Consider the following 15,399-nt stretch of genomic DNA (forward strand, 5'->3'; position numbering starts at 1 on the left):
TCGCATCATTTGGTTTATACCAGGTCAAGGATTCCATTCTCATGTAGGCAGATTGGCTTTGATGTGTTCTTGGGCATCCCCTAGCACAGAGTCTTGGAAAATAAACCAGAACTCCAATTCCCATAGCTTTAAATTGAGGTCAGAAAATTTTAGTAATATCCATAAAAGGACTATGATTTCATTAAATAAATTATGACACCTGCAATTTGGTGTGATCATTCCAAAAGAGTGCTTTTTCCCTGTTTGCTAAAGGAAGTAATTGCTAAGGGGATATACCTGTTTCAGATGCACTCCTTGTATCAGAAAATGGTGCAGTTTCCGGGGAAATAATGTGTGATGCACTGTATTAAAGAGTCCCCATTTACTCAGGAAATGAACTGTTCATTTTCTAAAAAGGACATCATTTGGAGTGCATAATTGGGGTTTAGGGAACACCATATGTTTTAAGTAAGCATTTAAGTTTTTAAACAGTTTTGATTTGACATCTGTTTGTTCCTAATATATTGAAAAGTAAAAGAAACTATACGCACATGAGTTCAGTAGGAGAGTTTCTCTAAGATTCTGTCTTGAAATTTGAGTTGCCAGTTTTGCTTTGCTGTGTAAATTAATGTGAATTGATCGACAGTTTCTTCTAGGAAGTCTTCTATTATGATGAATTAGTTTTTTTTTTTTTTGCTTTTGTAAAATAGTTTTTGTATGGAAACTGGTTTCTTTCAAAGGGATTTCTTAAGTGGCTGCATTGGTATTTATGTTGTAGATGCAGTAGGAAAGGATATTGGAAGGTTTCGTGCTTCCTTCGGTTAATTTCTTTATGCAATATTGCATTTTCTTTGTTCCCAGCAATCATTTTTATGCATATCTTTAAAAAAAAACCTACAGTTCTAAGAGCAAATGAAATTTTGTTCTACTGGGATTTAGGATGATTTCATATTATTGTGGACTCCTTGTTTTTATTTCCATTAGGTTAAAATAGAATTTTCAATAAATGTGCATTTGTTTTCTATGGTTTATAACAGTGCTGTTCAATAGACGTATAAGGCAAAGCACTTACGTGGTTTTAAATTTTCTATTAACTGCAATATATTCATATTTGATTTGAACATGTAATTGTTATAAAATTATTAATATGATATTTTACATACTTTTTTTATAGTAAGTCTTCAAAACCCAGTTTGTTTTTTATACTTATAACCTGTCTTAACTTGGACTAGCCACATTTCAAGTGCTCATTAGCCACATATGACTAATGGCTATCATATTGCATAGTGCAGGTCTATAGTATCAGAACAAATTTTTAGTAATGGATGGATGTATTGATAAAAGGAGACATTTATCTTCAGTGAATTGGATTTGATCAATTTAATAACTAGTTGCCAAAACCTAAAAACCTGATCATCTTTTTAGATATAAAAGCTAGACCTTTTTGACTGTTTGGAAAGTTAATTGGAGGTATGCTGGGAGTATTGGGTAGATAGAACTTTTACCCTTTAGCTGTCCTTAATAATTATATCATGCAGTTGTGTTTATTTTTCTGTATATGTATGTTCATACTTCCATAAAATTTCAGTATATGTCTATAACTTATAGCATAAATGCAGTTCCAACTACAATGAAGATTTTGTGCTACAGCTAGAGAAGGAATTGGTCCAAGCCCGACTGAGTGAAGCTGAGTCTCAGTGTGCCCTTAAGGAGATGCAGGATAAAGTCTTGGATATAGAGAAGGTAAGAGCAACACAAATGTTTCGCTCCCAAATGAGAGGGGACATGAGATAGATATTTAAGTACTTAACTGGACAATTAAATTGAGCTTAGTGTTTTTACACATTAGAACTCTTACATATTAGTTACTAAAAGAGGAAAGGGAAAAAAATGTATAAGATTGCCACTTATTCTTTGTTACTGCCATACTATTTAAGACCTCATATTTAAGGGCAAAAATGGAGATTAGTGCCCTTTTCGAGGAAAACAACCAGGTTAATTTTGGAAGTGGGAAACTTAAGAGTACAGAAATTAACTGTTGTCTTCAAATATTGTAATACCATCATGTGGAAGAAGTGTGATAGGACTAATACGTAAACATTTCTGGAAAATTGTGTCTGAGTGTAATTATCAGAACTGTCCAAGCTAGAACAAGCCACCACAGGCTATGTAGGAAGCTTCCCTTACCTGGAGGTGTACTTACAGAAGCTAGTCTACCTCTTCAAACATATTAAACGACTTCAAGGGTTAGACAAGTAGTTGGAAGTAGAAAAGTTTTAGGTTCCTAATAACTCTCATATTTGAGAATCTGAGTTTTAGATCACAAACTCTGAATCTCTGTGTTCTCATCTATAAAATCACAGAGGCACATTGATGGTCCGTTAAGATTTTTTCTAGCTTTAAAATACTTTAACTCCATGACTAAGCATTGATAGCCTGGGCTGTATGTTGAGATTGTTCCTTTCATCCCTAGATAGTATCTAGGGGTTAAATCAAAGGCCCTTAGATAATGGCCATGACAAATAACCTCAAGTTGTTCTTAACTTTTTCTATGTGAAATATAACAAGTATAACTACAATCAGTAGTGGGATAATTTTACTAAAAATCTGGTTGCTGTTTTTATATTATTTTTGGAAAATTCAATCTTATCTGTTGAGAAGAAAGCCAGCAAGAATGCTGAAAGAAATGCCTAACAGAATATTTGGTCTCTAACATGGGAGTATTTTCAGCTCCATAATATAGGTAAGAATCTAGGCCTTACAGTTAGAAAGATTTTGAATATTTTGTGAAAGGAAGTGTTCTTAAGCCTTTCAAAGTCAGTTTCTGGTTTTTAATTCAGAAAATAAAGTCTATCATAAGAATGTGTAGTTGGCTAAAATAACTTTGTTTTTATCATTCCTGTGGGCTAAAGTCCTCATGTCCACCATGTAATATTTTAGAAATAGAAAATTTCTTTGAATCAGGCCTAGAAATTTCAGTAGCACCTTGGTTTATTTAGGGAACTTTTATTAGGGCTATATTCTGTATCTCTTAATCACTCCCCGGAGAAGTTCAATAATGAGCTCTCCTACATCCTAGGTGGGTCTTTAAGTATGGTAGGAGATTAAGCTGAATCATATGCCCATGAAGCAAATATTTAGTTCATCTTGGAATTAATTTCTAGAGTATTGATATAAATAGTGACTAATACACAGAGATTTGACACTCCTTTCAAAGGTGGTATGCTGATAAAATACAACAAAAACAAATTTTGGACTATTCCATAAATCTTTAAAATGTAATCGATGTTTATATTTTATTTAGAGCCCTAATCGGGAGGCTAGTAAGTGCATTGCCATGTTGAAAAATATTTTTAATCCTGTTGCCTCATGACTTTGATTGCTCTTTTTATAACAAAGAAAAGTTAGACTTTCTATGTCCTCAGAATTAAGTACAGTTACCCCTGTACACTGCTGGTGGGTGTATAAATGATGCAGCTGCTTTGGAAAATAGTTTCACAGTTTCTTATAAGTTAAACATAGAGTTACCACATGACCCAGCAATTCTACTCCTAAGATATATACTCAAGAGAATTGAAAACATACCTTTATACAAAAACTTATACAGAATGCCATAGCAGCATTACTCATACTAGCCAACAAATGGAAACAACCCAAATTTCCATCAGCTGATGAATGGATAAATAATATTCGATATAGCCATACAACGGAATATTATTAGGCAATAAAAAAGGAATGAAGTATTGGTACATGCTACAGTGTGAATGAACCTTGAAAACATTGTGCTAAGTCAAAGAAGTCAGTCCCAAAGTTCACATATACTGAATGATTCCATTTATATGAAATAATCCAGAATAGGCAAATCCATAGAGACAGAAAATCGATTACCGGTTGTCAGGGGAGATGGAAGTCGAGAATGACTGTTAACGGATACAGAATTTCTTCTGTGGGTGATGAAACTTTTCTGAAATTAGGTAGTTGCTGTGGTTGCACTGACTCACACATGTGAAAGAGTGAGTTTTATGGTATGTGAATTATATCTCAGTATACTAAGTTTTATAAAAAGTTAAGTACAATTAATTACACATGGAACAAAATAGCTTTTATTATGTGTGCTATATTTTATTTCTTAAATTTTAAAATCCCTAATTAAGTTCTCTCTTGCTTTAGAGGAACAACTCCCTGCCTGATGAGAATAACATTGCCAGGCTTCAGGAGGAACTCATTGCTGTGAAGCTGAGGGAAGCAGAAGCTATTATGGGTTTGAAAGAACTTAGAGAGCAAGTCAAGGATTTAGAGGAACACTGGCAGGTATATCATATATTTTGTGTGCTTTTTAAAAATCGAGTGAAAGCCGAATATCCAATATTGCAAGAGCTTGAAGTAGCTGATGACCAACACTAGGAAATGTGTTTAAAGTGAGGAAGACTGCTTAATGTACAAAACTGAGAGCATTTATAATTTGAATGTATGCTTAAGCTGTTTCTCCCTTCTTAATTCTTATCATGAAATAAAAATTGTAAAAAGGGCGGTGTAGTGGAGGTGCCTGGCCTCCTCTAACTTCACAAAGGGAAAAGAGAATCAAGATCAGCAGCCCAAGGGTGATTCCTATGAGGCGGAGGTCAGATACACCTCCACCCTCCACCTCTAACCTTTTTACCAATTCTGACACCAGTTAGCCCTCCCACAGGCCTGTCTCCTTTTCTGCTGGGTTCGATAATTCATTGCAGTGGCTACATAGAATTCACAGACCATACTCACAGTTGCGGGGTTTATTAGGGAAGTAACAGGTTACAATTCAGGATACAGTTCTTCGACCAGGACAGCCCTCTTCTCAGCCTTGGCCACAGGCAGGCCTCTCTCTGGCCTTCAGTCCCTCAGCCTGGCCTCTGCCCTGCTCAGGCAAGTGTTACAAAGCTCTTTAGCTCTGCCAATAAGTGCCCAGAGGCACCCCACTCTGCCAACAAGCCTCCTGCCTGAAGGTGCTCAGCTCTCTCAGTCTGTGGGTTGGTGAGCCTAGCTCCACCACATGCCCAAAGGCACTGCATTCTGCCAGAAAGCTACCTGCCCAAAGGTGCCCAGCTTTCTCTCTCCATGAGCCAGGAAGCTCACTGTGCCGTCTGCTGCTGGTCTCCTGGTTTTGCTGCCTCTGCTGCCACTGTTTCTCTGCTACTGCTTCTCGCCATGTTACCGTCTCCAGTGTTACAGCTCTCTCTCTGTCTCCTGGGTCTAGGAGGGTCTCAGTGCAGGGATCTTGAGTCCAAAGGACACGATCCGCTTCCATCTCCTCTTCCTGGTGGTAGTCAGGTTCCCCCATCTGCCTCTGGGATGGCTCATATTAAGCCTAGCGGTATGGCAAAATTGACCAATCCCCTCAGTAAGGTTCCATACGCCCTAACTGCATGGTCCCACCTCCACAAGGGTCCCATGCACCATATTTACATTATTAACAAGCTATCCAGTCCCCTTGGTGGACCACAAACACCTCATTTTCGTAGGCCCGCCCAATCTCTTGTTGGAAATTGCAAGACCATGGCTAGAAAGGCCATATGAAAGCGATCCATCGTACGGCAAAGTTAAATATAAATCAAGTCATATATTTACTGTTGTTGCAACATTGTACCATTTTAGTAACTTTTTCTGAACTTTTTCTAAATAGTACATATTTGTCATGTTGGTGTTAAATCCAATGTTGGTCATTGTGTAACATTAGAGGGGTCATACCAATATAAATTTGTAACTTCTTTTAAAAATTGGCTATGTCACAAAATAAATCTTACATTTAGCTAGTTATATGCACACAGATTTACTTATAAGGGAGATCTGCTGACAAAGAATAAAAGAATATATAAGAAAGAAAGAATAGAGAGAAGAAAATAAACTACATATACTTTGAGAATAATCACCTTGGTTTGAATTTTTGGAGGCATCTAGCAAAAGCTGAAATTAGTCTTTAACATTACCATCGCATTTTTTTTTTTTTTAATATTAGACTGCAGTAAATTGGAAATAAAAAAACAAACAAAACTAGTACCTCATCACAGATATATTGAAAAACACTGCTCTTGGCGTCTAATATTGCTTCTTTAATTAATGAATAGCCCCAATTCTAATGCTTCTCTTAGGATTTCATTAAAGATAATATGAAAAAGCTGTCATAAAAAATTAGGGTGAAACCTGTGTTCTTTACAAGAATTAATCCACTTGTATTAGAGAAGAACGCTGACCTGTATCTGAGTTTGTATCCTAAGTCTGCATTCATTGACTGTGTGACCTTTGTGAAGTTACGTGATCACAGTGTCTTTGTTTTCTTGCCTGTAAAATGAAGATAATAGTGCTCATAAGATTTTAAGCATGTAAGGTGCTTACTATAGTACTGGGTTGAAAGTATGCTCAGTAAAGTTAACTGTTATTTTGATGCTAAGAATATTTGTTGCAATGTAATATTTTATGTTTTAGCGCCACTTAGCTCGTACTACTGGAAGATGGAAAGACCCTCCTAAGAAAAATGCTGTGAATGAGTTACAAGATGAACTGATGACCATTCGACTTAGAGAAGCTGAAACACAGGCAGAAATAAGAGAAATGAAACAAAGGATGATGGAAATGGAAACACAGGTATGATGGGAAAGTTCATTAGCTTTGAATGCACGCATTAAAAAGTATTGCTAACAGTTTGCAATGATGATTAAAAAAAAAAAAAACAGTAGTTGCTGAGACTGCTTATGTACAACCAAAAACTTTATGGGATTTGGCTCCTTGGTTTGGACGTTCAGGGTCATGGTTTCATGGGACATCCCAGTTATTTGGCCTAATAACGGTTTAGTGCTTCTGTCGTACCTCCTAGTTTGTTGCGTAGCGCCTGGGGTCTTAAAAGCTTGCAAGCACCTATCCAAGGCATGATAATTGGCCTCTATTCTTCTGGAGCAACAGAGAAGTAGAGAGTTAGGAATAGGAGGAGGATTTGGAATGTGTGGCTAAGTGCCTCCATGAACAGCTCCTTTGCTATGAGACCAGAAGAACTTGATGGTGTTGGGCTACCATTACTGAACATTTTGATCAATGATTCTTTAGAAGAATCATTGATCAAAAGGGGGAAAATGCAGAATGGAGTTTCAAATTCTCATGTACTCCAGACTTTCTGGACCCATGGGGCCTGGAAGAACCCCTGAAACTATTACCCTTAAACCTTAAAGATAGTCTTTAAACCTTAAACCAAACATATCCCCTGAAGTCTTCTCAAAAAGAAACAATAGCTTAGCTAAACTAGTAGAAAGTGTCTGCCTTGAACAGTATGCTCTTTTAGGAACTGTCTATATGACAACTGTCTATATGACAACAGTAATGCAGAAGATTAGATAGGAACCTTAGGGGTCAGTGCATTTATGTTAATGGGGAAGGAGCAACTCAGAAAAGGGAGGGTGAGAATGGTTGTACAACTCAAAGAATGTAATCAATATCACTGAATTTAACATGTAGAAATAGTTGATTTTGTGTATGTTTTGCTCTGTGTATTCCCAATGACAACAACATAAATTAAAAAAAAAAAAAAAGGTATTGCTAGCAGATCAAGTGTTTATGTCCAAGTTTTATCATCCCTAGAATAGAGTTATAAGTTCAAGATATAAAGTGTGTAGACTACAATTTTCTAGCCCAGATGAAGAGGGCCAAAACCATATTTTTTGCTTTCAGAGGTTTTAATTGCTTCTTTGACCCATTCAGCAAAGCTTAAGCAAATCATAAAATTTCATTTGACTGTATTAGATAAAATCTATATGGTTGCTTTTTTGCACAGCTTGAGAGAAAACATTCATGTAGAGCAATGTTTTTCAGTCTCAGCTCTGTTGCCATTTTGGGCTGGATAATTGTTTTATTTATTTATTTTATTGTAAAAATGTAGGCAGCACAGTATTTGCCAATTCAGTATTTTTCACTTGTACAATTCAGTGAAACGGGTTACATCAGTTGTGTTGTGCAAGCATTAGCAACACCCGTTGCCATATCTTCCATCCCCATAAACAGAAACTCAATGCTAGCTAAACAGATGGCCCTCTTTCCCCTTCCCTCCTGCCCTTAGTAACCACTGATGAACTCTGAGGGCTGAATATTGTTCCATGTAGGGGTGGTTCTGTATACTGTAGTTGTTTAACAGTATCCCTTGCCTCTGCCCATACCCTTTCTCCAGAAGTGATGACTAAAAATGTTTCCAGGCATTACCAAATGTTGCCTGGCGGGGGTGGGGGGGCAAAAATGCCCCCAGTTAAGGACCACTGATGTAGAATATGTGAATGATGCTTCCTGGAGTTATGTAATGACCCTGGTATTCAAGTCCAAAATTGCACTTCTTTGTTTCCAAGTTCCGCCTTTCACTAATAAATCCTTTTTTAAATATTTGACTTAAGATCTGCAAAGGCCTTTTTGTGAAACTTATTTGAATTTAAAAGTACATTTGGTTTTTATGTGGGACATTTTGTGTGTGAATCATACTCCCTATTTTCTCTGAATGTTACTTGTTTTGCAAAATTTTTATTCAGTCAGTAGGGGGCATAGTTAACTCATGTATCATTCTGTATTACCGTGTGCAAAATGATCGTCCCAACTTAAACATGATAACGTGAATATGATTTCTTTAGATTAATTGGGTTTTATTTCAGTATAGATTTTAAAGATGCAAACACAGCTTTTAAGCCAGTGTTCAAGATTTATTTCAGAGCTGAATGAATCAAATTCAACAAACATAGTTTTGAGAACTTGTAAAATGCAAAGCACTGTCCCGGTCATCAAAGGAATTACACTTAAGAAATCAGGCATGCACAAACAGTATTTAATATAACTTAGAAATCTGGTGAGTAGAGTGATAGAAATTGCTATGGAAAAAATCTTGGAGGGAAAAACCAACTAGGTGGTTTGGGAAAAGGCTTCCTAAGGAATTTGTAATTTGGGATAGATTTTTTTTTTCTTTTTTTTAATTGTGCTTTAAGTGAAAGTTTAAGTTTCAAGTCAGTTTCTCATACAAAAACTTATACACACATTGTTATGTGACCCTAGTTGCTCTCCCTATAGTGTTACAGCACACTCCTCATGTCTACCCTGTGTTTCCTGTGTCCATTCAACCAGCTTCTGTCCCCCTCTGCCTTCTCATCTCACCTCCAGACAGGAGCTGCCCACTTAGTCTCATGTGTTTACTTGAGCTAAGAAGCACACTCCTCACCAGTTTCTTTTTATGTCTTATAGTCCAGTCTAGTCTTTCTCTGAAGAGTTGGCTTCGAGAATGGTTTTAGTTTTGGGTTAACGGAGAGTCCAGGGACCATGACCTCTGGCATCCGTCCAGTCTCAGTCAGACCATAAAGTCTGGTCATCTTACTAGAATGTGAGTTCTGCACCCTTTTCTCCTCCATCAGGGTCTCTCAGTTATGTTCCCTGTTAGGGCAGTCATTGGTGAGCCGGGCACCATCTAGTTCTTCCAGTCTCAGGCTGATGGAATCTCTGGTTTATGTGACCCTTTTTGTCTCTTGGGCTCATATTTTCCTTGTGTCTTTGGTGTTTTTCATTCTCCTTTGCTCCAGGTGGTTTGGAGACCAACTGATGCAGCTTAGATGGCTACTCGCTAGCTTTTAAGACCCTAGACGTGCCACTCACCAAAGCAGGGTGTATAATGTTTTCTTAATAAACTTTGTGACACCAGTTGACCTAGACGTCCTCTGAATCTATGGTCCCCAGACCCCCGCCCCTGCTACACTGTCACTCGAAGTGTTTGGTTGTATTCAGGAAACTTGTTAGCTTTTGGTTTAGTCCAGTTGTGCTGACTTCCCCTATATTGTGTGTTGTCCTTCCCTTCACCTAAAATAATTCTTGTCTACTGTCTAATTGATGAATAGCCCTCTCCCTCCCTCCCGACCCTCGTAACCATCAAAGAATGTTTTCTTCTGTGTTTAAACCTTTTCTTGAGTTCTTATAACAGTGGTCTCATGCAATATATGTCCTTTTGCGACAGACTAATTTCACTCAGCATAATGCCTTCCAGATTCATGCATGTTATGAGGTATTTCACGGATTCATCATTTTTCTTTATCATTGTATAGTATTTCATTACGTGAATGTACCATAACCTGTTTATCCATTCAGCCATTGATGAGCATCTAGGTTATTTCCACCTCTTTGCTGTTGTAAACAGTGCTGCAGTGAACATGGGTGTGCACGTATCTATTGTGTGAGTAGGATTCCTGGATCCTATGGTAGTTCTATTTCTAGTTCTTTAAGGAAGTACCAAATTGATTTCCAAAGTGGTTGTACCCTTTTACATTCCTACCAGCAGTGTATAGTGAGCCAGTCTCTCCGCAACCTCTCCAACATTTATTATATTGGTTTTTTGGATTAATGCTAGTCTTGTTGGGGTAAGATGGTATCTCATTGTAGTTTTGATTTGCATTTCTCTAAAAATTAATGATCCAGAGTATTTCCTCATGTCTCTATTAGTTGCCTGTGTGTCTTCTTTGGTGAAGTGCCTGTTCATATTCTTTGCCCATTTTTAATTGAGTTATTTGTCTTTTTGTTGTTTAGGTTTTACAGTATCTTGTAGATTTTAGAGATCAGATACTGATCAGATTTGTTGTAGCCAAAAATTTTTTCCCAGTCTGTAGGCTGTCTTTTTACTCTCTTGGTGAAGTCTTTGAATGAGTGTGTTTTATTTTTAGGACCTCCCAGCTATCTAGTTTCTCTTCTGGTGTTTGTGCATTGTTAGTAATGTTTTGTATACTGTTTATGCCATGTATTAGGGCTCCTAGCGTTGTCCCTATTTTTTCTTCCATAATCTTTATCATTTTAGATTTTATATTTAGGTCTTTGATCCATTTTGAGTTAGTTTTTTGTGCATGGTGTGAGGTATGGGTCTTGTTTCATTTTTTTGCAGATGGATATCCAGTTATGCCAGCACCATTTGTTAAATAGACTGTCTTTTCCCCAATTCATGGACTTTGGGCCTTTGTCAAATATCAGCAGCTCATAAGTGGATGAATTTACATCTGGATTCTCAATTCTGTTCCATTCGTCTATGTATCTGTTGTTGTACCAGTACCAGGCTGTTTTGACTACTGTGGTAGTATAATAGGTTCTAAAATCAGGTAATGTGAGGCCTCCCACTTTGTTTTTGTTTTCAGTAATACTTTACTTATCCAGGGCCTCTTCCCTTTCCATATGAAGTTGGTAATTTGTTTCTCCATCTCATTAAAAAATGCCATTGGAATTTGGATCGGGATTGCATTGTATCTATAGGTCTCTTTGGGTAGAATAGACATTTTCACAATGTTGAGTCTTCCTATCCGTGAGCAAGGTATGTTTTTTCACTTACGCGGGTCTCTTTTGATTTCTTGCATTAGTGTCCTGTACTTTCCTTTGTATAGGTCTTTTACCTCTCTGGTTAGATTTATTCCTAAGTTTTTGTCTTCTTGGGAGCAATTGTAAATGGTGTTGATTTGGTGATTTCCTCTTCGATGTTCTCTTTGTTGGCGTAGAGGAATCCAACTGATTTTTGTATGTTTATCTTGTATACTGATACTTTGCAGAACTCTTCTATTAGTTCCAGTAGTTTTCTTGTGGATTCTATAGGGTTTTCTGTGTACAAGATCATATCATCTGCAAATAGAGATACTTTTACTTCTTCCTTACCAATTTGGATGCCCTTTATTTCTTTTTCTTCCCTGATTTTTCTGGCTAGGACCTCTAGCACAATGTTGAATAAGAGTGGTGATAAAGGGCACCCTTGTCTGGTTCCCATTCTAAAGAGAACGCTTTCAGACTCTCTCCATTTAGGATGATGTTGGCTGTTGGCTTTGTATAAATGCCCTGTATTATTTTGAGGAATTTTCCTTCTATTCCTATTTTGTTGAGAGTTTTTATCATGAATGGGTGTTAGACTTTGTCAAATGCTTTTCTGCATCAATTGATAAGATCCTGTGGCTCTTGTCTTTTGTTTTATTTATGTAATGGATTACATTTATTGTTTTCCTAATGTTGATCCATCCCTGCATCCTGGTATGAATCCCACTTGGTCATGGTGATTTTTTTTTTTTTGTATGTTGTTGAATTCTCTTGGCTAGAATTTTGTTGAGGATTTTTGCATCTAAGTTTATGAGGGATTTAGGTCTGTAATTTTCTTTTTTTGTGGTATCTTCACCTGGTCTTGGTATCAGGGTTATACTGGCTTCATAGAATGAGTTTGGGAGTATTCCATCCTTTTCTATGCTCTGAAATAACTTTAGTAGTAGTGGTGTTAACTCTTCTCTGAAAGTTTGATAGAATTCTACAGTGAAGCCATTCGGGCCAGGGCTCTTTTTTTTTGGGGGGGAGTTTCTTTAATTACCTTTTCTACCTCTTCTTTTGTTATAGGTTTATTTAGTTGTTCTACCTCTGTGTTAGTTTAGGTAGGTAGTGTGTTTCTAGAAATGTGTCCATTTTCTCTAGGTTTTCAAATTTGTTAGAGTACAATTTGTCCTAGTATTCTGTTATGATTCTGTTAATTTCAGTAGGATCTGTTGTGATATTGCCCATCTCATTTCTTATTTGGGTTATTTGCTCCCTCTGCTGTTTTTTTTTTTGTCAGTTTGGTCAGTGGTTTATGGATCTTGTTGATCTTTGCAAAGAGCTACTTTTCGTCTTGTTAACTCTTTCAATTGTTTTTCTATCCTGTGTTTTATTTAATTCTGCTCTAATTTTTCTTACTTGCTTTCTTCTGGTGCCCCAGGGCTTCTTTTGTTGCTCTGTTTCTATTTGTTCGAGTTGTAGGGATACTTCTTTGATTTTGGCTTTTTCTTCTTTTTGGTTGTTTTGGCTCTTTCTTCTTTTTGGTTGTGTGCATATGTTGCTGTAAATTGACCTCTGAGCACTGCTTTTGCTGTGTCCCAGAGGTTCTGGTAGGATGTGTTTTCATTCTCATTTGATTCTATGAATTTGTTTATTCCATCCTTAATTTTTTCTATAACCCAGTAATTTTTGAGCAAGATGTTGTTCAGTTTCCTTGTGTTTGATTTTTTTCCTTTTTCTGTTACTGATTTCTATTTTTACGGCTTTATGGTAAAAAAAAAATGCTTTGTAATATTTCGATGTTTCGGATTTTGCTAAGGCGTAGTGGTTAAGTGCTACAGCCGCTAACCAAGAGGTTGGCGGTTCGAATCTGCCAGGTGCTCCTTGGAAAGTCTATTGGGCGTTCTACTCTGTCCTATAGGGTTGCTATGAGTTGGAATTGATGCGACAGCAATGGGTTTGGGGTTTTTTGGGTGTTTGTTTTATGGCCTAATATATAGTACATTCTGGGGGACGTTCCGTGTGCGTTAGAAAAGAAAGTATACCTGGCTGCCGTTGGGTGGAGTGTTCTGTATGTGTGTATGAGATCAAGTTGGTTGATTGTGGCATTTAGATCTTCCATGTCTTTATTGAGCTTCTTTCTGTCCTTCACTGAAATGGTGTGTTGAAGCTGTCTCTCTTTTCACTGCTGCTACAGTTTGTTTTATGTATTTTGGAGCCCTGTCATTAGATTCATAAATATTTATTATGGTTATGTCCCCCTGGTGTATTGGGCCTTTAATCATTATGTAGTGTCCTTCCTTATCCTTTATAGTGGATTTTACTTTAAAGTGTTTTTTCAGAAATTGATATTGCCACTTCTCTTTTTTGATTATTGTTTGCTTGATATATTTTTTTCCATCCTTTGAGTTTTAGTTTGTGTGTTTAAGTCTAAGGTGTGTCTCTTATAGGCAGCGTATAGTCAGATCGTGTTTTTTTATCCATTCTGCTACTCTCTGTCTCTTTATTGGTGCATTTAGTCCATTTGCATTCAGCATAATTATGGATAAGTATGAGTTTAGTGCTTTTGTTTTGTCTTTTTGTGTTGTTGACAGTTTCTTTGTTCTGCTTAATTTTCTGTGCTGGGTCATTTTTCCTTATATATTTTCTTTTCCTCATTTTCATTGTTGTTGATTTTGTATTTGCTGAGTCTTTATGTTTTTCTTGTTTATTCTGATGTGTAGGATTGTTAGTTTCCTTTATATTTACCCCTATTTTTCTAAGTTTAAGCAATCTCTTATTTCTTTATCGCCTTGACTTTCTCGCCATATGACTACATTTTTTATTCCTTTTTTGTTTTAATGTTGTCGTCTTTTACATAGTGATGTCTCTGTTTCCCTGTCTTCAGCATTTTAGCTTTGATTTATTTTTGTGATTTCCCAATCTGGGTTGATATCTGGTTGCTCTGTCCTGTGTTCTGGTCTTGGGTTATCTGATGTTACTGATTTTCTAACCAGTCAACTCAGTTCAGTATTTCTTGTAATTTTGGTTTGGCTTTTGCAGACTCTCTAAACTTCTGCTTATCTGGAAATGTCCTAATTTTGCCATCATATTTGAGAGACAGTTTTGCTGGATATATAGTTCTTGGCTGGCAATTTTTTTCCTTCAAGGCTTTGTGTATGCCATCCCATTGCCGTCTTGCCTGCATGGTTTCAGCTGAGTAGCCTGAGTTTAGTCTTACTGACTCTCTTTTGTAGGTGACTTTTCGTTTATCCCTAGCCGCTCTTAAAATTCTGTCTGTATCTTTGTTTTTAGCAAGTTTGATTATAATATGTTTTGCTGACTTTCTTTTCGGAACTTCCTTGTGTGTGGTTCCATGAGCTTCTTAGATAGGTATCTTCTCATCATCTCAAGATACCAAGGAAGTTTTCTGCCAATAAATCTTCAATTCTCTCTGTATTTTCTTTTATCCCACCTTGTTCAGGTACTGCAGTCACTCGTAGGCTATTCGTCTTGGTAGAGTCCCACGTAACTCTTCAGGTTTCTTCATTTTATAAAAGTCTTTTATCTGATTTTTCCTCAAATATGCTGCTGTTGAGTGCTTTATCTTTAGTCTCACTAATTTTGACTTCCTTTACCTCAATTCTGTTCCTATGACTTTGTATTGAATTGTCCAGTTCTGAAATTTTATTGTTAATCTTCTGGATTTCTGTTTGCTGTCTCTCAGTGGATTCTTGCAGCCTACTAAATTTGTCATTATCCTCTTCTCTAACCTTCTTAAGCTGCTCTATTGCTTTGTCTCTGTGCTCCTTGGCTTGTTGTGCATTTTGCCTGATCTCCTGAAGAGTTCTGTGTTTTCATCTTTTGTAATCTACCTCTGGTAATTCCAGGAAGTTATCTTCGTCTAGAAGATTTCTTGATTCTTTGTTTTGGAAGCTTGCTGAAGCCATTTGGTCTGCCTCTTTATGTGATTTGATATGGAACCTTTTCTCTATTATTGTATTTATTTATTTAATGTTTGCTTTCTACAGACTAGCTTTTTGTTTTGTTTTGATGTGCCTAAATAGGCTTCTTGAGTGAGCTAATTTGATTATTAGTGCCTTTGAAGATCTAAAGTCCTGTCACCTGGTGGTCAGAGGTATG

At 36.8% G+C, this 15,399-nt stretch overlaps 1 protein-coding gene across 8 annotated transcripts in view; it reads left to right on the forward strand.

Moving 5' to 3' along the window:
• Positions 1 to 15,399, forward strand: part of EVI5 (ecotropic viral integration site 5) — a 261,524-nt gene that overhangs the window by 160,419 nt on the left and 85,706 nt on the right. For 5 of the 8 annotated variants that reach the window (XM_049879778.1, XM_049879782.1, XM_049879783.1 and 2 more), the window contains 3 exons: positions 1,588 to 1,722; positions 4,150 to 4,290; positions 6,439 to 6,597. In XM_049879778.1, the coding sequence (XP_049735735.1) occupies positions 1,588 to 1,722; positions 4,150 to 4,290; positions 6,439 to 6,597 (435 nt within the window). The remainder of the gene's footprint in view (positions 1 to 1,587; positions 1,723 to 4,149; positions 4,291 to 6,438; positions 6,598 to 15,399) is intronic. The other 3 variants (XM_049879780.1, XM_049879785.1, XM_049879786.1) reach the window with 1 other exon arrangement.

This window comes from Elephas maximus, chromosome 3, assembly GCF_024166365.1.
Source record: "Elephas maximus indicus isolate mEleMax1 chromosome 3, mEleMax1 primary haplotype, whole genome shotgun sequence".
Lineage (NCBI taxonomy): Eukaryota > Metazoa > Chordata > Mammalia > Proboscidea > Elephantidae > Elephas > Elephas maximus.